General features: G+C 47.5%; 1 protein-coding gene across 2 annotated transcripts in view; it reads right to left on the bottom strand.

Moving 5' to 3' along the window:
- Window positions 1-4,781: 4,781 nt before the first annotated feature.
- FAM110B (family with sequence similarity 110 member B) overlaps window positions 4,782-25,668 on the bottom strand; it is a 142,015-nt gene continuing 121,128 nt past the window's right edge. For both annotated transcript variants that reach the window (XM_070802560.1, XM_070802561.1), the window contains one exon: window positions 4,782-7,656. In XM_070802560.1, coding sequence (XP_070658661.1) covers window positions 6,202-7,344 — 1,143 coding nt within the window. In that variant the 5' untranslated portion in view covers window positions 7,345-7,656 and the 3' untranslated portion in view covers window positions 4,782-6,201. The remainder of the gene's footprint in view (window positions 7,657-25,668) is intronic.

Genomic DNA, 25,668 nt, shown 5'->3' with positions numbered 1-25,668 from the left:
ATCCCCTGGAGGAGGGCATGGCAACACACTCCAATATTCTTTCCTGAATAATTCCATGGACAGAAGAGCCTGGCAGGCTACAGTCCATGGGGTTGCAAAGAGTCGGGCATGACTGAGTGACTAACACACTCTGTAGCTTTGTGTCTGGTCTGTACCCAGTCACACTTGATTCTATCAGCTTCTGACAACCTAGACAGTTGCTGGAGATTCCTTCTATTCAGAGAAGAAGCCTTTTACAGACTTTCTTTCTTTGCCCAACTAAAACAGGCTCAGGCGGCCGGTGCAGCAAATGCCCTTCAGTAATGGGTCTGGGTCCCCATCAGGCCTTGCCTGCTTTCCTGCCTGCCAGGAGAAAGAGGACCCCAGTCATCTCTGAATTTTCACTCCTCGCACCTCATCCTGGTGCTTCCCAAACAGCTCTCAGTGCTGTCACAAAGCCCCGAGGCCAAGGAACACACACATCAGCTGGTTTCCTCCCACTTCACAGATGAGGGAGTAGAGGCAAACTTAGCCAGATGGGTCTCAGGTATTGAAGGTAGGGGTTCCAAAGGGCTGCGGATGTCCCTCGCCCTCTGGACTTTCCTTCTTCTTTGTTTCTGCCAAAGCAAGGGGACAAGCTAAACACCCAAGAAGCTCTCTGTGCAGCTGACTTGTTCAGAGCCAAGCCTGCAGCTGCCCAGCCTCTGACCCCTGACCCAGCAGCTCTCAGACAGCAAAGGGAAAGTCCGTGGAACCTCCCATCATCCTCCAGGGCTAAGTGGACAAGGCAGGTTGGACACTTCAAAAATCACGGTGAGATGAGTTATGTTTTCTAAGTGAAGACTCTCCTTTCTTCTGGAACGCCTTTTCCTGTTCATTCCTTCCTGGGGCACCTCCTGGTCAGTGTACACTGTGCATCCCTGAGGCTGGGACAGGGGAACGATGCCAAATCACCCTGTCATCCAAATGTGTCTCCTGATCCTTGAATCACGGCCAGACATTTCCCTCCACTGTTTGCCCTTCTTCAAGTCCTTGACCAAAAAAGAAGGATGGGGCTTCAAAACGGCTCACTCAGAGCTGAAAGAATGTGACTCTATAGCTTCGTCTCTTTGAACTCAGTGGACTGAAGTCTTTAAAAAAAAATTATCGGTTACCATTTGGTAAGAGTGAAATTGCTGAAAATCTGACTGTTTGAGACATGCTTGTACACACAGGCGGCAGATAAAATTACCAAGATAAATGTAAGGGTGCTTTGGTTTATAAGTACAACACACCCAGTCTGCCTGTCCTGGTCCTGAGCTGGGCTGTAAGGAGCGCAGAGCAGAATCACAGAATTGAGTTCCAGTTTCCTCTGTCACTTACTTCCTCTGGGATCTTGCTTAAGGAGCTTAATCTCCATGGATCTGATGTTCATCACCTCTAAAATGGGACAGTAACTAGCACCTTGGGTTCATTGTAACATTCATAACATTTATGTAAGCAGTATATAACTTAAATGTGATAGCTTAAAAGTATCAAGCCAACACTTAATGAGATCTGCTTCACACCCTGGGCTTCTATGCCCAATTCTGGGGCCACAGTTCACATCATAACCATCAGAGATTTGTGAATTTATTAGGAGGTTCCACCTCTGTCCCCAGGCAGAAAATAATATATTCTGGGGAAAGTATACTGTCTCAAAATTCACAGAAAGGCACTCATGTAGTCCAGCAAAGGCTGGGGCCATGGTGGTCATGACAAAAGTCATGTCTAACAGGAAAAGGCAATTCTGAAACTCAAAAAAAACAAAAAACAAAAAACAAAAAAACAACCTCACTGCTTGATAGCTGAGTCTACAAGGCCAAGGAGGGAAAGGAAGGCATTCCTCACAGAATGAAGAGTCCCAGGAACTCAGCAGTAGTGGTGATATTTATGAAAGTAAGTCCACAGGGATGTCCCTGGCGTAGCCGTAGTGGTGATATTTATTAAAGTAAGTCCACAGGGACATCCCCAGTGGTTGAATGGTTAGGACTTCATCTTCTAGGGCAGGGGTGCAGGTTTGATTCCCGGGCAGGGAACTAAGATCCCACATAGGTCTGAGCCAAGAAACTGAAACAAGAAGCAATACTGTAACACATTCAATAAAGACTTTAAAAATAGTCCACATTTTTAAAAACTTAAAAAAAAAAAAAAAAAAAACAAAGCCCACAAATTCTTTGATCTTCCTTCTTTTAGAACAGTGGAGCCTCCTCCTCCTCCTCATGAGTGTGGGCTGTGTTTGGTGATACTCTCCTGATGAACTGGGCATGGTGGAGCTATGTGACTTGGCTTCTTCCTGCCCAGGTCACTCCCTTGGGGAGAGTGGAGAGCCAGCTGTCACGCTGTAAGGACTCCTGCTGATACCATGTGACCTCTCTTAGAAGCTGATCATCCAGCCTTGGTTCAAGCCTTCAGATGATGCAGCCCTGGCTGACACCTCTCTGCAGCCTGATTAGACAGCTTGGGCCAGAACCATCTGTCTAAGCCTTGCCAGGATCCCTGATCTACAGAAACCAAGATAACAAATACTTATTGTCTTAAGTTGCTGAATAGTGGGGAAATTTGTTAGCAGCCATAGATCACTGAGTGTGTTAATTGCTCAGTCTTAGCTGACTCTTTGTGACCCCCATGGACTGTAACCCACTAGGGTCCTCTGTCCATGGTATTTCGCAGGCAAGAATACTGGAATGGGTAGCCATTCCCTTTTCCTGGGGATCTTTCCAACCCAGGGATTGAACCCGGGTCACCTGCATGGCAGGCAGATTCTCTACTGTCTGAGTCACCATTACCACCACATAGGTATAGATAGATCACTGATGCAGTGGTTAAAAAGTCCCCAGTGAAAACTTCCGTTTGGTTGGAGCCCAGAGGCCTAGGCTTGGTGGCTAAAAGGGACACAGAACATGAGGCCTGATAGCGAGATGCCTGACAATCTTGTTAAGAAGTTAGGATTAATCCTATTAGCAACTTGTTTAAGTGGAAGGATGTTTCTACTTAGAAGAATGACACGAACAGAGTTGATTACAATATCCTGGGCAAGAAATGAGATGGGTAGAGGCTGACTGGATAGAGGGGGACCTCCAGTTAGAAAGTTGTAGGAATAACAGGGCAGTCAAGAGAAGAAGAGAGCCTGAACAGAGTCAATGATAGAGGAGGTGGGTATGGGAGGATTGTCGGAAAAGATGCTGCTTTGCAGAAAGAAACAAGTAGTCTCTAGGGCCAGCTAGTGCAATCCTGCGTCACTCTACACTGTGTGGGGGAATAAAAGTGGGCTGAACTATATTACAGCTCTATATTCACACCAACAGTATCATCACCCATGCACACACACTATCAATATACTTACACCCATGAGCTAAAAAAAAGTGAGCATTTTGCAAAAAGGACTTCACAATTAGGAAATGGCTTACTCTTGGATTTAATGTGAAGCATTTGAAATCATCTTTTATAGAAGCTCTAATTTCAAGGACAAAAAGAAAATAAGGACTTCCCAAGTTCCATAAGAACCCAAAGCCTCACATTTGTTCATGGTATAAAGGCCACAGACGATTAGACTGAACAATAGTGGGGTGAGTTATAGGTTTGTTGGAACACAGGTTAAGGTGGTTTTGAAGCACTGGAAGAACTGAAACAAAATCTATAACTAAAACAGCAAAGTCAGTGATATTAAATTTGCCAAGCCCTCATCTCCCAACACCAGTTACTTTAGGAAAGTAACATCTATCTTTGGTATTTCAATAGCCCCAGAAAGAGATGGGTATATAAATACTAAAGCCATGAATATTTTAAATGGCTTCATTTCTATCCAAATGATGAAGGAAGAAAATGTGTGTGTATATAAAAATATTAAGCTTTCATCCTATTATCTTTAATCCATTCTACCATCACCACTCATAGCAGTATTTCAGACTCTTCGGGCAAGTAGAGTTCTAGTTGAACTAAAATTAAGAAGAGAACCAGAAAAATTCAAAACCAGTAGAGAGTTAAAGAACCAAGTCTGATTTTCAAAGGAAAATGTTGGTGAGTGTAAAAGTTGGAAATCATATTGTTTCTGAAACTTTAAAAATAATCCTCTTTTACATGTTATACGGAACTTTTAAAAAATGTTAATCTTCAAATAACTTGATTCATTAAATAGCTGTTGAATACTCACTGTCCTATTAGTAACAGGAGATAAGACAGGTCCACTGGGAGGAATGATACTTCACTAGAATGAAAATTCAAGTGAAAATCTAAGTTCCTTGAGGCAGATACTGTGTTGTTGACCACAGCAGTCTTGGGTCGATGGTAAGGCCTGAAAACGGAATCACTCATCATATACCCTTTTGATAGAGGAAGGAATGAATGAATGAGTGGACTACTATATAAACAAATGTAACATTAAGGATCCTGAGTTTGTTCAATTAAGAACGAGGCTATAAATTTCAAAGGTATGTCTCCACTGTCAGAACTCAACTGTCAGAAGTTGTAACAAGTAATTACAACTTAAGAGTTTGGTGGAAGATGTAAAAAATCCTGATTTTAAGAAAAGATAAAAAACTGAAAGTTGTGAACTAAGCAGCAGCAGCAGATTTTAGGAACCCCGGTGAAACTATTTTAGCAAAAAAGCACACTGATCTAGCTACAATGAAGAATACAGCTGTTCAGAATAATTGTGATATGGTGAAAATAACTTAATGAAATGCTGTTTCTTCAAGACCCTCAAAAGTCTCCTTCTGGCTCACAGTCCAAAGTGAAACTTGTGTGGAGGGAGTGAAGGAAAAGACAAAGAGAAACCACCACCATGAAAGCCTGCACCAGAGCTATTTATTAGAGTAACGTTTCTTTGTTTTTTCTTCTTCTTAAAGATTTCATAAACAACTGAAGTATGTACAAAGTCTTACAGCATTTACAGCATAAAAAGTGTCCTATGAGCTGATGAAGGCTAAGGCAGTGCTGCTGGGAGCTCCAGGGCATTTCTATAAGAGCGAGGAAGCCGAGCATCCCAGGTGGACCCCTTGGCTACTGCAGGATGACTGTCAGCTGAGGGACAGCCAACTAGACCACCTGTAGGACAGGTTATGGGGGAACAAGCTGATATGCAGCCCTACGGATCTTCGGGTTGAAAAGCTACACAGAGTCATGTTTCAAGTTCCCTGCAGCCTCACAGGTTAACATATGCATGAGGACATAGTCATGCTGCCCAGATCTGGTTCAGCTACCAAAGGTACTGACTTCTGAAGAGAAGGCTCTAAACTGATATGGCTGGCATTTCCATTTGTGTTCGGTGGTCTTCAGGTAGTTCCCACCACCCAAGCCCCATTCCCCTCTCCCAGATAAAACAATTACAACAAAGGGAGGGAGGAGAATCCACTTAGAGTTCTCAACCAAAAAACTAACTTAAAAAAAAAAAATTCAGTATCAGCTCTAGGGTGGCCAGTTCTGTCAAATGATTGATAGTCAAAATTTCTAAATCAACCCAAATCAGATCAATAGCAACAAGCCCCTCTTAACACCCAACCTCCTGATTTAATCCCCTTCATTGTATTTGATTGTCTTTCCTTGGGGTCAGTATTACACAGAACCATCAAAGTTTATACACCAAATCAGACACAGAACATACGTGTCCCCAACCATTACTTGTGTAAATGGCAAGAGGACTGTCAATAATAAATGACTGACATCGGATTCCCCACTTTCTTTCTCAGAAAGCCCAGCCCGGGTCTCTCTGGGATCCCTCACTATCTGTTTGATAGCAGAGCCCATTTATTTTCCCGTTAGGATCTCACATGTAGGCAAATAGGCTTTTTTTTTTTTTTTTAATTCAAAAAGATGTTACTCCCAACTTAAAAGCCAGTTGATAAAACCTTTAATTAAGACACCATAGCGCGGGATATAAAAACACTAGAACCACATAAATATTGAAGAAGTTGTATACCGTTTTCCGTGTAAACAGTTTTGCCAAAGATTGAAGCCCTAAATTAGGATGTGGCCTGACACTTTGGGGCGGGTGACGCGCGACCGGCCAGGCTCTGCAGCGATGGTAGCCGAGGACGCCAGGTCAGTCCCCGTGTTGGCGGGCATGCAACTGGAAAGACATTGCACAACAAGCAACACAAAGAGAGTGGAGAAGCTCACAACACTTCAAGGAGACCTCACAACCTTCACAAGTGCCGAGGCGCGGACAGAGACCCCCCTGCCTCCCTCCGGGCGCGCTGCTGCCTCTTACACGTGGGACACCTTCTGCGACTCCCTGGCCTGTTTGATGCTGTACAACCACTTGATGATGCGCGCGTTCCTCTCGATGGCGGAGATGCCGTAGGGCACCCGGTCATTGGCACTGTCATCGTTCCTAAGGTCACTGTTACTGTCCTGAGACTGTTCGCAGTCCGAGCTGATCATGCTGGCGCTGCGGAAGTTGAGCGAGATGATGTCCGAGTTGGCCCGCGCGAAGTTCTCCATGCCCAGGTTCTCCAGCTCCTCTGGATCCAGTCCGCAGTAGTTGAAGAAGCGCTCCACGTCGGCGTCCACGCGGAAATACCTATCGCTCAAGTCTGACTTGGAGCGCTGCAGCGAGGGTCTCCGGCCCACCCCGCCAGCCGGCTCGGCCGCCTCGGCCTCGGGGGACTTCACTGCGGCCGGGGCGGCCACCTTGGGCTTGGGGGGCAGCGGCGGGGCGGAACTGCTGCAGGGGAGGATGGCCTTCAGGGGCCTGGCCCCGGGCCCCTGGCGGATGTCCGAGGAGCTGTGCGACACGTGCAGAAAGGCGTCGGCGGCGGCGGCGGCGGAAGAGGTGGGCTCGGGCGGCCGGCGGCCCACGTGCGAGCCGCCCTCCTGGGGGCTGCCCCGGCCCGGCGCGGGGCGCGCGCGCAGCGACTCGGCGAACGAGTGCCGGTGCAGCTCGGCCGCGTCAGCCCGGGGCGCCGGCCAGTTCCGCGCACTGTGCTTGTGGCCCGAGCCCGTGCTCGAGCCTTCGGAGCTGTTGAGGATGTTCTTGAGGATCTCCAGCTTCAGGGTCTCGCGAGGCGCGCCCCCCTCGCTCTTGGCTCCGCCGCCGCCGCCGCCGAAGCCCTTGAGCGTGGGGCTGCCGAGCGCGCGCTTGGCGGCGGGGCAGACGGGGGGCTTGGCCAGCACCGCCGGCTTCACGGGCTCCTGCTTGGCGTTGATGACCTCCTGGCTCTTGACGTACTTGGCCTTGTCGGCCTCCAGCCGCTCCACGGCGCTGAGTCTCTTGGGGTTGGGCTCCGCCTGGCGGCGAAAGTAGTCGGGCCCCTTGTTGAGGATGCGCAGGGGCACGGCCGACGTGAAGGTGCCGGCGGGGCTGACCGGCTTCACCATGCTACCTGTCTGTAGGCTCTCCGTGGGCATGGCGGGCACTCTCTCCCCGGCGGCCGTGGTGGATGCTCGTGTGCGCGCCTCCGGATGCGCCGGGCAGACACATGTGCGGGCGGCACAAAGCGCAGCGGATGGTCCGGAACCGAGGGTCAGCGGCGGCGGCAGCGCCTCATCTCCTGCTCGGTCACTGCCCCGGGACTCTAATCCCCTCGCCCCCTCGCCGGCCGGCCGGTGCGGAGAGGCCACCAGCCTCCAAGTTCCTTTAATCGGGCCTCGCCGCTCCTTTCTCCTCCCCGAAGGATGTGGGAGTCTCCTCCAGGTCTTTGTGTTCAACTGCAGGCAGAGCTGAAACACACAACAACCAACCGCGGGTTAGGATGGGCGAGTGACATCACGGCTGTAGCAACAGCGAAGCCGTGCGCCCCCGCCCTGCCGCCCCCGCCCCGGGGCGCCCCCCGCCAGCCCGGGAGGGAGGTGATCCCGGCGGCTGCATGGGGCCCCGCCGCCCGCGCCCGGCGCTGGGAGGCCGGCGCGGCTCCGGAAGAAGAGCGACGGAGGGTTCCCACGCGCCAACTCCTCCTGGCGCCTCCCCATCAGAGAGACCCGCCTCCCGATCACGCCCGGCCCCGGCATCACTTAAACCCAAACCCAGGAAACACGAGATGACAGTAGAAATGTTGGTCCGCAAAGCCCGGTTCCCAGTTCATGACATGCCACTGGATTCCTGTGGCTCTCTTATCTGCTTAGGCTACAGTCTCGGTGACTTCTAAGATGCCTGTTTTGCAATGATGCAAAACTTTTGACTTCTATCACTCTAACAAGCACCTAACGCTTCAAAAACTTAAAAGATGGCAAGAAACGACAGTAATCACAAAACGGTTTTAAAAAAGTCAACATGTTTATCTTATTTTCGCTAACCAGTGTATTTGAAAACACCATCTCCTGTAAACGAAATGTGTACTAAGTTCATCTCATTAAATACAAGCTTTTTTAAAACTAACCAAGCACCAGACAAGAACACCCCTAGAAATACTTCTAGATCAACCATATAAAAAGATATTCTGATTATAAATGCTCCATAATTTTTCACACAATGGGCAGAAATCAAGTTTTTTTAATGTATTTTTCCAAGTCCCCCAGAGAACTAAGAAGACAAGGTGTAAATCATACTTAAATATGTTACTTTATAGAAAACTTGTATAACAGTTAAGCATTCATGGGTCTTATTTATGACCTTCTGAAAAACTTGACTCCCCCACCCCTCAACCAAGACCACTACAGTGAAACACTTATTAATACTCCCAAGATAAATCATTCTACTTAAAGCGATGGGAGTAACAGACCACTTACCTGTCTCCTGAGAAACCTGTACATGAGTCAGGAAGCAACAGTTAGAACCAGACATGGAACAACTGACTGGTTCAAAATTGGGAAAGAAATATGACAAGCCTATGTCTTGTCACCCTGCTTATTTAATTTATATGCAGAGTGCATCATGTGAAATGCCCAGCTGGATGAATCACAAGCTGGAATCAAGCTTGCCAGGGGAAACATCAACAACCTCAGATATGCAAATGATACCAATCTAATGGCAGAAACTGAAGAACTAAAGAGCCTCTTGATGAGGGACTGAGAAAGCTAGCTTGAAACTCAATATTAGAAAAAACTAAGATAATGGCATTGGCTTCCATCACTTCATGGCAAACAGAAAGGGAAAGAGTGGAAGCAGTGACATTTTATTTTCTCGGGCTTCACAATCACTGCAGATGGTGACTGCAGCCATGAACTTAAAAGACACTTGTCCCTTGGAAGGAAAGCTATGACAAACCTGGACAGCATATTAAAAAGCAGAGACATCATTTTGCTGTCAAAGGTCCATCTAGTCAAAGCTATAGTTTTTCCAGTAGTCATGTATGGACATGAGACTTGGACCATAAAGAAGGCTGAGCACAGAAGAATCAATGCTTTCAAAGTGTGGTGGTGCTGGAGAAGACTCTTGAGAGTTGAAGGTGATCAAATTAGTCCATCCTAAAGGAAATCAATCCTGAATATTCATTGGAAGGAGTGATGATGAAGCTGAAGCTCTAGTACTTTGGGCATCTGAAGCAAAGAGCTGACTTATTGGAAAAGACCCTGATGCTGGGAAAGACTGAGGGCAGGAGAATGAGGTGACAGAGGGCCAGATGGTTGGATGGCATCACCGATTCAATTGACTGAATTTGAGCAAACTCTGGGAGATAGTGGAGGACAGGGAAGCCTGGCGTGCTGCAGTTCATGGGGTGGCAAAGAGTCAGACATGACTTAGTGTGCTAACTACTACTTAGCACATGATACAGTGTCACATTTATCTCTGCAGCCCTCTGAACACCTCTGTCGCTGCTGGCAGAGAACACTGATGAGTGAGCGCATCAGCATTCCAAAAAAGGGTTCAGACTTAGCATCATTGGTTATAATTAGGAGTATTAAGAGAATAAGTATTTAACTAACATACTGAAGTTGAAACTCCAGTACTTTGGTCACCTGATTCGAAAACTGACTGATTTGAAAAGACCCTGATGCTGGGGAAGATTGAAGGCGGGAGGAGAAGGGGACGACAGAGGATGAGATGGTTGGATGGCATCACCGACTCAATGGGCATGTGTCTGAGTAAACTCTGGGAGTTGGTGATGAACAGGGAGGCCTGGCGTGCTGCAGTCCATGGGGTCACAAAGAGTCGGACACGACTAAGCGACTGAACTGAACTGATTCAACTAACATATCCAGTAACTAATTTACAAAATAAATAAAGTGGTATTAGTATAAAAAAAATCAGAGCTACCCCACGTCCAAGGTTAGGGGCGGCCGCTGAGAGGAACTACCCCATGTCCGAGGAATGGTAGCTGCGCAGGCGCAGGAGAGAGGAACTACTCCACGTTCAAGGTCAGGAAGGGCGACCTCGTCCAAGATAAGGAGCAGCAGCTGTGCTTTGCTGGAGTAGCCGTGAAGAGATACTCCACGTCCAAGGTAAGAGAAACCCAAGTAAGACGGTAGGTGTTGTGAGAGGGCATCAGAGGGCAGACACACTGAAACCATAATCACACAAAGCTGGCCAATCTGATTGCATGGACCACAGCCTTGTCTAACTCATTGAAACCAAGCCATGCTGTGTGGGGCCACCCAAGACGGATGGGTCATGGTGGAGAGGTCTGACAGAATGTGGTCCACTGGAGAAGGGAATGGCAAGCCACTTCAGTATTCTTGCCTTGAGAACCCCATGAACAGTATGAAAAGGCAAAATGATAGGATACTGAAAGAGGAACTCCCCAGGTCAGTAGGTGCCCAATATGCTACTGGAGATCAGTGGAGAAATAACTGCAGAAAGAATGAAGGGATGGAGCCAAAGCAAAAACAACACCCAGTTGTGGATGTGACTGGTGATAGAAGCAAGGTCTGATGCTGTAAAGAGCAATATTGCATAGGAACCTGGAATATTAGGTCCATGAATCAAGGCAAATTGGAAGTGGTCAAACAGGAGATGACAAGACTGAACGTCGACATTCTAGGAATCAGCGAATTGAAATAGACTGGAATGGGTGAATTTAACTCAGATGACCATTATATCTACTACTGTGGGCAGGAATCCCTTAGAAGAAATGAAGTAGCTATCATAGTCAACAAAAGAGTCTGAAATGCAGTACTTGGATGCAATCTCAAAAACGACAGAATGATCTCTGTTCATTTCCAAGGCAAACCATTCAATATCATGGTAATCCAAGCCTATGCCCCAACCAATAACACTGAAGAAGCTGAAGTGGAATGGTTCTATGAAGACCTACAAGACCTTTTAGAACTAACACCCAAAAAAGATGTTCTTTTCATTATAGGGGACTGGAATGCAAAAGTAGGAAGTCAAGAAACACCTGGAGTAACAGGAAAATTTGGCCTTGGAGTAAAGAATGAAGCAGGGCAAAGGCTAATACAATTTTGCCAAGAGAACACACTGGTCATAGCAAACACCCTCTTCCAATAACACAAGAGAAGACTCTACACATGGACATCACCAGATGGTCAACACCGAAATCAGATTGATTATATTCTTTGCAGCCAAAGATGGAAAAGCTCTATACAGTCAGCAAAAACAAGACTGGGAGCTGACTGTGGCTCAGATCATGAACTCCTTATTGCCAAATTCAGACTTAAACTGAAGAAAATAGGGAAAACCATTAGACCATTCAGGTATGACCTAAATCAAATCCCTTATGATTATACAGTGGAAGTGAGAACTAGATTTAAGGGACTAGATCTGATAGACAGTGTGAACCAGCCTGATGACCTATGGATGGAGGTTCATGCCATTGTACAGGAGACAGGGAGCAAGAACATCCCCATGGAAAAGAAATGCAGAAAAGCAAAATGGCTGTCTGGGGAGGCCTTACAAATAGCTGTGAAAAGAAGTGAAGCAAAAAGAAAAGGAGAAAAGTAAAGATATAAGCATCTGAAATGCAGAGTTCCAAAGAATAGCAAGTAGAGATAAGAAAGTCTTCCTCAGCGATCAATGCAAGGAAATAGAGGAAAACAACAGAATGGGAAAGACTAGAGATCTCTTCAAGAAAATTAGAGATACCAAGGAAACATTTCATGCAAAGATGGGCTCGATAAAGGACAGAAATGGTATGGATGTAACAAAAGCAGAAGATATTAAGAAAAGGTGGCAAGAATACATAGAAGAACTGTACAAAAAAGATCTTCATGACCCAGATAATCACAATGGTGTGATCACTCACCTAGAACCAGACATCCTGGAATGTGAAGTCAAGTGGGCCTTAGAAAGCATCACTACGAACAAAGCTAGTGCATGTGATGGAATTCCAGTTGAGCTATTTCAAATCCTGAAAGATGATGCTGTGAAAGTGATGCACTCAATATGCCAGCAAATTTGGAAAACGCAGCGGTGGCCACAGGACTGGAAAAGGTCAGTTTTCATTCCAATCCCAAAGAAAGGCAATGCCAAAGAATGCTCAAACTACTACACAATTGCATTCATCTCACACGCTAGTAAAGTTGTGCTCAAAATTCTCCAAGCCAGGCTTTAGCAATACGTGAACTGTGAACTTCCAGATGTTCAATCTGGTTTTAGAAAAGGCAGAGAAACCAGAAATCAAATTGCCAACATCTGCTGGATCATGGAAAAAGCAAGAGAGTTCCAGAAAAACATCTAATTCTGCTTTATTGACTATGCCAATGCCTTTGATTGTGTGGATCACAATAAACTGTGGAAAAGTCTGAAAGAGATGGGAATACCAGACCACCTGACCTGCCTCTTGAGAAGCCTATATGCAGGTCAAGAAGCAACAGTTAGAACTGGACATAGAACAACAGACTGGTTCCAAATAGGAAAAGGAGTACATCAAGGCTGCATATTGTCACCCTGCTTATTTAACTTATATGCAGAGTACATCATGAGAAATGCTGGGCTGCAAGAAACACAAGCTGGAATCAAGATTGCCGGGAGAAATATCAATAACCTCAGATATGCAGATGACACCACCCTTATGGCAGAAAGTGAAGAGGAACTAAAAAGCCTCTTGATCAAAGTGAAAGAGGAGAGTGAAAAAGTTGGCTTAAAGATCAACATTCAGAAAACTAAGGTCATGGCATCTGGTCCCATCACTTCATGGCAAACAGATGAGGAAACAGTGTCAGACTTTATTTTTCTGGGCTCCAAAATCACTGCAGATGGTGACTGCAGCCATGAAATTAAAAGATGCTTACTCCTTTGAAGGAAAGTTATGACCAACCTAGATAGCATATTCAAAAGCAGAGACATTACTTTGCCAACAAAGGTCCGTCTAGTCAAGGCTACGGTTTTTCCAGTGGTCATGTATGCATGTGAGAGTAGGACTGTGAAGAAAGCTGAGCGCTGAAGAATTGATGCTTTTGAACTGTGGTTTTGGAGAAGACTCTTGAGAATATCTTGGCCTGAAAGGAGATTCAACGAGTCCATCCTAAAGGAGATCAGTCCTGGGTGTTCAGTGGAGGGACTGATGCTGAAGCTGAAACTCCAGTACTTTGGTCACCTCATGTGAAGAGTTGACTCACTGGAAAAGACCCTGATGCTGGGAGGGATTGGGGGCAGGAGGAGAAGTGGACGACAGCGGATGAGATGGCTGGATGGCATCACCGACTCGATGGACATGAGTTTGGGTAGACTCCGGGTGTTGGTGATGGACAGGGATGCCTGGCGTGCTGCGATTCATGGGGTTGCAAAGAGTTGGACACAACTGAGTGACTGAACTGAACTGAACTGAGTATAAAATCATCTGCTCTTATGGTAAGAAAAGAGTGTCTATTAAAATAAGCTTGGGCAGGGGCTGATAGTTTTCCTTAACATCTTTGAAAACTCTGTCTCTAAGAACACTCATCGTCATGTTTTGTTAGAGACCATTTCAGTAATCTGCAAATGGATTCATTCTAATAAAAATATTTTCCTGTGCAAGATTTAAGAAGCCCAAAGGCAATTCCTCCTAATGATTTCCTTTAATTGTGTGGTGCTATTATGATACTTCAATTTAGTTTTTAGAAAACGATCTCCTCTCATGAAGATGAAGTAGGATTGTTTCTTTGAACATATTTTGAATGAAATGCCAGAGGAGTGAGGATTCCTCCTCAGAGCCTATGGGTCCACTCATTCACTGCCTGGGTGCACCTCCCCCATGGAGCCAGTCCTCCATAGACGGGGTGGGGAGCCAGAGTAGGAGCAGAGTCTGGGCTCAGAAGCAACCCCACAGGACTGCCCCCAGGGAACCTGAGGGCCCCCAGGAGAGGCCTTGTTTCTCCTGAGCATGTATAACATTTTCACCGCTTACCACTGCAGCTTCCAACACGTGTCCGTGGAAGGGACAGTGCTGGAAGGTTCAGGGGCAGAGTGAAGGAGCTGATGGACATCTATGCCCATCACCTTTGTGGCTAAGAACCACTGCAAACCTCCAGCAAGTGGCAAGATTGCCCATCGGGTGATGGGGGCAGAGCCTGGGCCCTTTCCCCTGGGGCTTTGTCTCCTCGTCTGTGACAGTGCTTGGATGAGATCCCCACTAGTCCTTTTCCCTCTAAAAACACGAGGTTCTGAGCAGCCAAGAATGAGTGCGTGAGTAATCACTTCAGTCATGTCCAACTCTTGTGTGACCCCATGGACTGAAGCCCACCAGGCTCCTCTGTCCATGGACTCTCCAGGCAAGAATACTGGAGTGGGTTGCCATTTCCTCCTTCAGGGGATCTTTCTCACCCAGCTTTCAAACCCATGTCTCTTAAGTCTCCTTCATTGGTAGGTAGGTTCTTTACCACCAGTGTGAACTGGGAAGCCCAAGAATGAGTGAGTTATTTCCAGTTTCAAAAAGGGCCCATGGGAATACTGGCCTGTGACCAGACTGTTCTATGATTCCAGCACATACTGTTCTTATGGGAAGGTTTTTCGGAGGATGAGCTGTGGTTATCACATAGCGTCCACTGGCACTAGAGCTCACCCTGGCCTACACAATAGTGTTCTTTTCTAAGTCCACCATATTTGGACTGGAACCCCCAAAATGTCCACCCCAACTGACTTTCCAGCATGCCCACCTGTCCGTCCAGGGGGCTTTGGTACCATTCAAACTAAATGAGATTCATCCCTCTGCACTCTCAGGACTGAGGTCCCAGGACTCCCAGGCTGTGTTCTAGGAAGCATTCCCCAGAAAGCTTGTTTTCCTTCCACCCTACTTTCTGTCTTCATGTAACAGAAACCCTGAGAATGGGTGAACAGAGGCAGACAGCCTGAGGAGGGTTCCTCCAGGCATGCATAGGGCTGGGGTGGGGTGTGTGAGGGTAGCCGTTAGCAGACATAAAACCAGCCTGAGAGATTTGCGTTAGGTAAACAGTTATTATTTGTAACCAGTTTACACTCCATTTCCTTTATGTTTCTAGCCCCTCTTCTGTCTTTCCTGTCATTCCCAATTTCCCTAATAATAGTCAACACACTGATGATGTCTAGAGATGACTGTGGTCACAGTTGAAAAGTTTTAATTTAAACTCTTTGGGGATAGGGCTGCTAAGTCACTTCAGTCGTGTCCGACTCTGTGCGACCCCATAGACGGCAGCCCACCAGGCTCCCCCGTCCCTGGGATTCTCCAGGCAAGAACACTGGAGTGGGTTGCCATTTCCTTCTCCAAGGCATGAAAATGAAAAGTGAAAGTGAAGTCGCTCAGTCACGTCCAACCCTCAGCGACCCCATGGACTGCAGCCCACCAGGCTCCCCCGTCCATGGGATTTTCCAGGCAAGAGTACTGGAATGGGGTGCCACTGGGGATAGGGGGAAAGCATCTTATAAGAAGCCTTAAAAGCCACAGAAAAAGCTGTAGGAACTGGTTGGGTATAGGATAATGTGCTCAGTTGTGTCCGACTCTTTGTGACCCCATGGACTGTAGCTTGCCAGGCTCCTCTGTCCGTGGGGTTCTTCCGGCAAGAATACTGGAATAGGTTGCCATTTCCTCCTCCAGAGGATCTTCCCAACCCAGGGATCAAATCCACGTCTCTCGTATTTCCTGCATTGGCAGGTGGATTCTTTATGACTAGCGCCACCTGGGAAGCCCCATATGGCACAATTGATGTTTCCTGCCTATTTTAGTTGACACACTGAACCTACTTCAAAAATAATGAAGGTGGCAAAGAGTGCGCCTTCTCTTAATCGTGTCATAGCCCTTGATTCTGCTTTTTCACTGCTTGGTGCTTCAGCAGTGCTTGCTGGCACAGAGTGCTGTAGACCACCGGGTGTTTTGCAGTGTAGACTCACATTCAAGACACCTGGAAACCTGGAGTTACACTGTGATGTCACAGATGTGATAACCATGGCCTGTGTTCATGAGCTGTGACCAGGCATAAGACCCTCTGCTGATGGCAGGCTCATTTGACCCTGATGTCAAGACAGGCCTGCAGGAGTGCCTGGGCACTGGTGGAAGCAGACCCGGAGGGGGCTCTTTACCTCTTCATCTTGTTTCAGGGGAGGAAAATCTGATCTCAGCCAAGGAGGGCTTCATCGACTAAAGTATCAATAATTATCCAGTCCTGCTTGATCCCTGGTGGATGGCTAAGGAGACAGAATAGCAGCCTGAGGGAAACTCCCATTCACAGACCATTTTGCCTACATTCTACTCCACTGAATATTCATTGAGAATGTCATGAAAGCATAAAAAGAACTGGAGGAGAAAATGTCACAGAACTAGAGCTTAGGGCAGTTCTTTGAGTCAGGGGAACGTGAACTCAACAGCAGCCCAGCCCGGGGGGCATGGTGGGCACAGCCCTCCCTGCCTGCTCCTTCCTGATGGAGAGGACGGGGGCTGGAGGGGCCACGTTATCTGTGTGGGGAGAGCTGAAGGGGTGCAGAACCAGCTGGGGACAGAGGACACAGGGAGGAAGACTAAGTGGCTCCCTGCCGGCTCCAGCAATGCCTCTCAGAGTTAGCTGTGCCTGTGCTTCTGGGGGTCTGCCCGACACCTTGAGTCTGACTCAGCAGGTTGAGGTGAACCTCAGGTTCTGCCTTTCTCACCACACCCCAGATAGTATCTGGGAAACGGGTCCAGCCTTTGGGTGGAAGAGGAATGGGAAGGACTCTGAGTCCTGTATGGGTGAGCATGAGTACGTCCTAGATACTGGCACAGAGGGTGTGAGCCCGGCTTTCTGGTCTCTCACAGAGTAAAAATCTATGGCTTAGGAGGCGTGGAAACAGCCATCCGAGCAAACTGAAACTTCTAAAACCAGAGTGACCTGGATCCTTCTAACTTCACATCTGCCAGCTCCTCACCAGATGGTTAGGTAAAGACCAGCATCTGAGCTGATGGATGGGACATTGGGGAGACCCAGTACACTGGTTTCAGAGCATTTACAGCCTGGGAGGCAGCGAGGGATAGAAAGTGAGCTGATGTCCACACAGTTTATGTGAAGAATGCATAAAGCCAAATTCCTGTAACCCAGGCAATGTGAATCCCGTGACACTGAGGTCAGGCAGGTCACGGTGACTGTGGCCTCTGTGGAGGGGTCTCCAGCTACGGGGCTGCCACGGGGAATGGCCTTCATTGTTGATGCAGCAAACCCAGATCTCTGAGTGATAGCTCTTTATTTTAAAATTCAATCATAGGCCATGTGCTCCTGGTAAGTAAAGAGAACCAGACAGTTAACACCTAACTGATCGTTAAACTTTAGGTGAGAACAAAGTCCTGGAGATGCAGCAAGGATCCTGGGGTGGACCACAAGCCTTGATTTATGAGTAGAAGCTCCTTCAGTACGTGAACACTGGTCATTTCTCATGTGTGTTATGGCAGAAGAAAGGTGGAAACAGCTTTAAAGAGGGAGTCTGACTAATTCCACTCTGAGTCACCTCACATCTCAGTGTCTGGATCGTATCTATGAAAACGAAAATGTGTTGAATTCGGCGAGCTTGAAAATGCCTTCTGTTCAAATATTCAGACAGTATATTAAAAAGCAGAGACATCACTTTACCAACAAAGGTCCGTATAGTCAAAGCTATGGTTTTCTCAGTAGTCATGTACGGATGTGAGAGCTGGATCTAGCCAAGTCTGAGTGCTGAAGAATTGATAATTTTGAATTGTGGTGCTAGAGAAGACTCTTGAGAGTCCCTTGGACTGCAAGAGCAAACTAGTCAATGCTAAAGAAAATCAATCCTGAATATTCATTGGAAGGACCGATGCTGAAGCTGAAGTTCCAGGATTTTGGGCCCTGAAGTGAAGAGCCAACTCACTGAAAAACACCCTGATGCTGGAAAAGATTGAAGGCAGGAGAAGAGAACGACAGAGGATGAGATGGTTTGATGGCACCACTGACTTAATGGACGTGAGTTTGAGCAAGCTCTGGGAGACAGTGAAGGACTGGGAAGCCTGGCGTGCTGCAGTCCATGGGGTTGCAAAGAGTTGGACACGACTTAGCGACTGAACAACAAACATTCTTGGAGGCAAAGAGCAAAGAAGCAGTTTACCTTTGAGGTTAAAAAGAGTTCTGGAAGAGTGACTCTTTTAGCTTCCTAAAGGTCAGATCACAAAACGTTTACAATCCAAGTAAACGTGTCCCATGTTGCTTCCTGGTTTTCTGGTAACAGCATCTGAGCCCACTGACATCAGCTGTTAAGATTCCAACTTGACTGGGGCCACTTTCATAACTGTAATCTTGGGTTTTTTTCCATATAAGAGCAGAGAAGCCTCACTGAAATAAGAATACAGTCTCCCATAACAGCGTCAACTTTTGAATTCTTTATAAATGCAAGAGAAAAGCACTCAAAATCTAATGGTGCTTATGGAACCGTGGGCTGGGTTGAATCAATCCATTAGTACCTAGTGACTGCACAATTATGTGTAAGATGTAAAGAAACGGGAAAGTCTTGACAATTTAGAAAAAAGATTCAAAACACATACTATGACTATTAATTGAATAATGTTGATCAGTGTGGCAGAACTGTCAGAGCGCTGCCCTGCCCGCCACTTCTCCGGAGTCAGAAGACAGAGGAGGAGAGGAGAACTGGATGGGGCGTCTATCCTCAGGGTAGCTCTCCACCGAGTTCATGGTTCATCCGAGAAACTTAAAACACACCCAGTGGTCAGTGCAGAGTGCTGAGCTGGGGGGAGAGGGGTGCATGGTGACCGACCTGCGCGCGTGAGAACAGGATGGACAGACTCTGCATTTCAGGCAGCATAACGGGGGAGCCTCACAGGGTGATGATGCATTAGCAACAGGGTCAGGTGTGTCGTTGGGAGGGAGGGGCTGCGGGGAGGGGCCAGGATGAAGGGGAGCAGAGCAGGGAGGCTGGGCAGAGCTGGCCTGGGGAGGGAGAGGCTCTAAGGGGTGACCCCCAGGGCACAACCTTTAGGTCTGGATGCTGTCTCTGCCCTGGAAGGGCTGAGCAGCCATGGGCAGGTCACTTCTCCATCCAGGGTCTCAGGTTTCCCATCTCTAAAATGGGCACAGTGATACTACCTACTCAGGGAATTGAGAACGTTAAATAAAGGCACAGAGGCTCTTCTCATCCACGTCACCCTCATGAGGTGGGTGTCTCTGGGGTTGGAGGGAAGACCGGACAATTTCAAGAGATGTTTTAAGACCTGCACTGGTCTGAACATGGCGTTGGGTCTACGGCCAAACTACCCTGAATGTATCCCATCACATCTGCACGTGGCATCGGTCTGGCTGTGAGGGTGAGGGGCGGCGGAGGATGATTCTGGGCTTCCTGCTCCACTGCTGACAAGTGTCTGTGGGAAGCACACACTAGTCTAGCCTTTTCTCCTTCCCTTCTCTGTACCCCAGGCCTGAGCCCACAAGAACGGAACCAGCTGTGCACAGCCACACACCTGCCCTCCCTCTGCTGAGATGGCCCCAACCAGCGGGATTTCAGGAAACTCATCCTCTCCCTCATTCGTATCGCAGATAGCCAACGATACTGTGGGCATCACAAAATTATACTTAGAAGCAAAATGTATTCCTAAATTCAACGCTTAGTTCCATGGGTTAGAGGGAGCCATGACACTGCGTTTGGAGGACATGAACCTGCCCATTTTAATATGAATATGCCATGTTTGTCTCCCCCTTTTCCTTCCCCTTCCAATGCCGTTCACTTTAGTTAACTCCTCCTATGCTGTGAAAATAACTTGTAAAGAGTGCAATAGGAGAATTATAAAACTGAAAAGGTAAACGTTGGAGTAACAAAAGCACGTATCCAAAAGAGACTGAATTTGCACAAGATAAATCAAATGGAAACTAAGAAATGAGAGGCCCAGACATCTGGAAGCATTAAGTCCAAACCACCACCCTTTCGGCGGGACCTGTACTTTTTCAATTCCTGAGTGACGTGCCTCCTTGCTTATCGCCTGCTGCAATTCCTCAGCTCCTGGTGGCTGGATCTTCTCTCTTCTGACCTCAGCGTTGCCATCAGCAATCAGCTCCAAGCTGTAAATGAAATCGTCTTCTGCCAAAAACCTCCTCACTCTGAATATTCTCAGAAACCATGGAGTTGTCCTAATAACATTTCAGCTTTTGATTCCAGTATCCCAGTTTTTAGCTTACTCTTTCAGTTGGCTGGAAAGAGTCTTCACGTGCTACATAATAAAAGAATCCTTGCCCCTGTGTTTTTATTACTTTGTATTCACTTTCCACCTGTTGGGTAAACCATTTCTCTACTTTTCAGCAGGTCCTTTAAGCCTTGTTTCTTCTGACATCCATTCTGTGCAACTGGAGGATAGAAACACAGGTTGGAATACTGAAGAGATGCCAAGAGGCCAATTCTGCCTTCTCAGACCTTCATGGGTGTGGACCAAGGAGTAGAGCCCACCCTTGGGCTCTCCTAGGGTGTGCTGGGCACCCGGTTGGTCAGCACACACTTGCACTGGTATTTGGATCAATGTGTGAAAATTAGACAGTCATGTACTGCATTACGGCAACAGTCTCCAGGTGGCGCTGTGACCTGAGCGAGTCTGCAGGGAGGAGGGGAGAGGGTACAACTTGTTACCCAGCAGCTTTGGTGTGATGTCCATTCCAGGCTTCCCTGGTAGCTCAGCTGGTAAAAGAATCCACCTGCAATGCAGGAGACCCTGGTTCGGTTTCTGGGTTGGGAAGACCCCGCTGGAGAAGGGATAGGCTACCCACTCCAGTACTGGGCTTCCCTGGTGGCTCAGCTTGTAAATAATCCACCCACAATGGATTATGGGAGACCTGGGTTTGATCCCTGGGTTGGGAGGCTACCCACTGCAGTATTTTGGCCTAGAGAATTTCATGGACTGTATAGTCCATGGGGTCACAAAGAGACATGACTGAGCGACTTTCACTTTCACTTTGGTGTGATGTCAGGGGCAAAGAAGGAGTGGAAGACATCACCTAAGGAGCCGGTATCAGGCCGCCTTGGCTCTCTGCTTAGAGAGGTGGCTTTGACCATGGCCTGTGCCCACCCCCATCGCAAATAGGCTGAGGCTGGACTCAGGACCCCTCACCCATCCAGAAAGCCCAACACAGAGCTGATGGAGTCTTGAGAGGGCTAGACACAGGGTCTGTGCTGGACCCTCCACCCCAGGACACAGGCCAGAGGAATCTGCGTTTCCACCAGTACAAAGTGCTGGTTTTCTGGGCCACATGAGCACTTGGGGGAAAGGAGCACTGCTGCTGCTAAGTCGCTTCAGTCGTGTCCAACTCTGTGTGACCCCATAGACGGCAGCCAACCAGGCTCCCCATCCCTGGGATTCTCCAGGCAAGAACACTGGAGTGGGTTGCCATTTCCTTCTCCAATGCATGAAAGTGAAAAGTGAAAGTCAAGTCACTCACCAGGGTTATCTTAAAAAAAGAAAAAAAAATTTTTTTTAATGTGGACTATTCTTAAAGTCTTTATTAATTTGTTGCAATATTGCTTCTGTTTTATATTTTGGTTTGTTGGCTGCAAGGCATGTGAGATCTTAGCTCCTCAGCCACGGATCGAACCCACACCCCTTGCATTGGAAGGCAAAGTCTTAACCACTGGATCACCAGGGAAGTCCCAGTCTAGGGTTATCTTAAAGGAACTGAGGCCAGAGAGCCCTGCACTGAGGGGAGGCTGTGAGCACCGCCAGAGTTGGGAGACATGTGGCTGCCCCCCAGGGAACCCAAAAGCTCCCAAAGAGATCCAGCTCCAGGCTCCCCCACGTGCAGGGACACCAGGTGACACAGCCAAGGAGAGGACCCTGCCATCTTCACAGACCCACATGGGCCTGCCCCTAGGTTAGAAAAGTGAAAGTGAAAGTTTCTCCGTCGTGTCCCACTCTTTGCGACCCCATGGACTGTAGCCTGCCAAGCTTCTCTGAGAATCAAAGAATTCTCCAGGCAAGATTACTAGACTGGGTAGCTGTTTCTTTCTCCAGGGGATATTTCCCACCCAGGGATGGAACCTGGGTCTCCTGCATTGCGGGCAGATTCTTTACTGTCTGAGCCACCAGGGAAGGCCAGGTTAGGAGTGACACCTAATAAAGAGCTGGAAAGGGGGAAGAGGGAAAATCCACAGGTTTGCGAAGCTCCTGCCTTCACTGAGATTTCCAAGCCAATAGAAGGCCTGAGCTGGGAAACAGAGGCGGCCCAAACAGGAATGAGAGAGGCTGGAGGTTTTCAGTCTTTCACGCCTGAAACTGATCTAAGGACTCTGAATTATTGAAGATTAACTGAAGAGGCTATGGGTGGTGTCTGAGATTTCATCCCAGAGGCGGAGAGGAGAATTCAGGGTGCATTCTTGGGGCCTGAGAAAAGAGGACACTCACTTCCCATTCATCCCTCATGAATCCAGGCCGGACAGTAGAAAGGGTCCAGGTGGCATCTGTTGGCTTGTTGATGCCGAGCCCCTCAGTTCAGAGCCAGGTCCAGGGTTTAAGGTCAACCTTGTTTACTCTGGAGTCCAGTACTTAACAGCTCTGTGACCCTGGGCACATTTACCAAGTTCAGGATGCCTCAGTTTCCTCCTGAAGACACGCTGACCGTAATGATGCCTACATGTCCCAGGGCTGTGGTGAGAATTCTGTGAGGGAGTGCGATGAAAGGGTCAGGTGGGGCAGCCCGTCTGTTCAGGCAACACGAGCTGTTATTAAATTTCGCCCCCATGTCCTCAACTTGGCACCGTCACCCCCATCATTACATTTCAAGCTTTATGGTAACTGAATGATCTTCTGTCTTAAAACAATTCCATTGCTCTCAGGAGATAGCGTGGGTGCTCTTTCTGTCAAAGTGGGTTGACTAGGCAGTTTCTGTCTACAAGGTCACTGGTGTGACCCCATTTTTATTTGAGTTTCAACGAAAATATGTGGTTTTAGATTTCAAAACAAACAGTTGTGCAAGTGAAACAGCCTAGAGTAAATAATAAAACCATTATTAAAAATGAAATCAAATCTAAAATTGATAGGAGAAAAGCAGCTGGTTAAATCTCAGTCCAGAATGGAGCCTTGACTTTAATGTCATTCTCCAAGGTCACTTAGAAAACTTGTTCACAGGCTTCATTTGTGAGTCCACTCTAAAAAAGAAAACGTTATGAGTTTCTTTTAAAATGCCCTTCTCTTATTTAAGACAATTAAAATGAAATCAACAATCAGAAGAAAAATTGTATTTCTGGTTCACCAGTCTTAACCAAAGGCAAAGAAAGCTTTGCTCTAACAGGGCCACCAACTTGCATGGATGTGGGGGGCAAGGGGGTCCTGCCCAGCACCTGAGATGTCAGAAGTTGGGGCTGCATGGAACCAGCACCAAAAATTGCTTGGAAATACAATGACTTCCTCAATAGAAAAAAAAAGAAAAAAGACAAGTAACTAAAAAGCAGGGCAACTGAATTCCTAATGACAGCCCAATAAGACTGCTGGCCTTATCCACAGAAACATAAAATGATTCTATCTTCAGCCTCTTTTGTCCTCTCCCAGAGGTGCTTCACGTGGTCTCTGTCTGGCTGCGAGAACATGCGAGGCACACCAGACGTTTTATGAGTGCAAAGTCCAGCAGGGCCCTGGCCCTGTCCACACACCAGCACCCTCGGGTCTCAGGTTTCAGGAGACCAGCTAATTAAGGTGAGGCTCGGCATTAGCTGAGGGGCTTCCCAGGTGGCTCAGTGGTACAGAATCCACCTGCCAATGCAGGAGACTTGGGTTTGATCCCTGAGTGGGGAAGATCTCCTGGAAAAGGAAATGGCAACCCACTCCAGTATTCTTGCCTGGAGAATCTCATAGTCAGAGGAGCCTGGAAGGCAGTGGACCGTGGCATCAAAAAGAGCTGGATGTGACTGAGCGACTGAGCGTGCAAGCGAGAGTTAACTGGCTCCTCAGTTAGGCAGACCAGGAGCAACACCTAGCAGCAGCAACGATATCTCAACAAACTCAAGTATTGTGAACGTTAGTAGCAGCTTATGGAAACCCTGGGCCTCCCAGGCGGCATGGGGATCTAATCTGCCTGCAATGCAGGAGATGCAGAGACACAGGTGCAATCCCTGGGTCAGGAAGTTCCCTTGGAATAGGGAATGGCAACCCACTCCAGTATTCTTGCCTGGAGAATTTCATGGACAGAGGAGCCTGGTGGGCTACAGTCCATGGGGTGGCAGAGTCAGACACACTGAGTGACTGAGCACACACACAAAGACTCCACTTTTGGGCTCTTATTCGCCATCTCATCCATCCTCACCATCACCCCCTTATGAGGGGTCTGATCCCCCTATACCAGCAAGAGAGTAAATCCTTGTAAGTGGTACCCAGCCCAGAATCCAGGGCTGTGTGGCTCTGGGGACCCTGCATCCGGTTATCCCACTGACATGGACTGTAGGTTGGGTTTTTATTTGGCTGTAAATCTGTACATACTCTATGACAATTGTAGCAGAGTGGCAATTCAGACAGAAACTTTCTTTGTGAAAATATTTTCAATTTCTAATGAATAGCCTTGGGGTAAAGGAAATAAATATGTGTTAAATATGTGTGTAAGTACTGTGAAATAAATGAGTTAAAACAGTGCCACATATCAACTTGAAAGAAGAAAAAGTAAATCAGTGATTTGGGGGGAGTGGACCAAATTCACCAAGAAGGTATTAGGAAAATCGCTATCTAATTATGTTTAAAAATTAACCTGTTCATAATGACCATTTCTCATTAAGCACGTGAAAGTGAAGTCGCTCAGTCGCTCAGTCGCGTCCGATTCTTTGCAACCCCACTGACTGTAGCCTACCACACTCCTCCATCCATGGGACTTTCCAGGCAAGAGTACTGGAGTGGGGTGCCATTTCCTTCTCCAGCGGATCTTCCTGACCCAGGGATCGAACCCGGGTCTCCCACATTGTAGGCAGACACTTTACCATCTAAGCCACCATGTACCATGTATTTAATGTAGGGACTTTCCTGGTGGCTCAGATGGTAAAGAATCTGCCTGCAATGGAGGAGACCTGGGTTTGATCCCTGGGTTGGGAAGACCCCCTGGAGGAGGGAATGGCTACCCACTCCAGTAATCTTGCCTGGAAAAATTCCATGGACAGAGGAGCCTGGTGGGCTACAGTCCATGGGGTCGCAAAGAGTTGGACATGACCGAGCGACTAATACACACACACATGTCTTAATGTACAGAGAACTGTACTAATGTGTTTTCTAGGTTTTAAAATTCAATCCCACCAAGATCTCTAAAGCAAGTGTTATTATCCCCAGTTTACAGACGAGGCTTCCCAGGTGGCTTCGCAGTAAAGAAGAGACACAGGAGACGCAGGTTCCATCCCTGGGTCAGGAAGATCCCCTGGAAGAGAGCATGGCAACCCTCTCCAGTAGTCTTACCTAGAGAATCCCATGGACAGAGGAGCCGGGTGGGCTACAGTCCATGGGGTTGCAAAGA

Source organism: Bos indicus, chromosome 14 (assembly GCF_029378745.1).
Source record: "Bos indicus isolate NIAB-ARS_2022 breed Sahiwal x Tharparkar chromosome 14, NIAB-ARS_B.indTharparkar_mat_pri_1.0, whole genome shotgun sequence".
Taxonomy (NCBI): domain Eukaryota; kingdom Metazoa; phylum Chordata; class Mammalia; order Artiodactyla; family Bovidae; genus Bos; species Bos indicus.
Note: the sequence above shows the minus strand (reverse complement) of the source record. Positions and strands in the feature narration are given on the sequence as shown.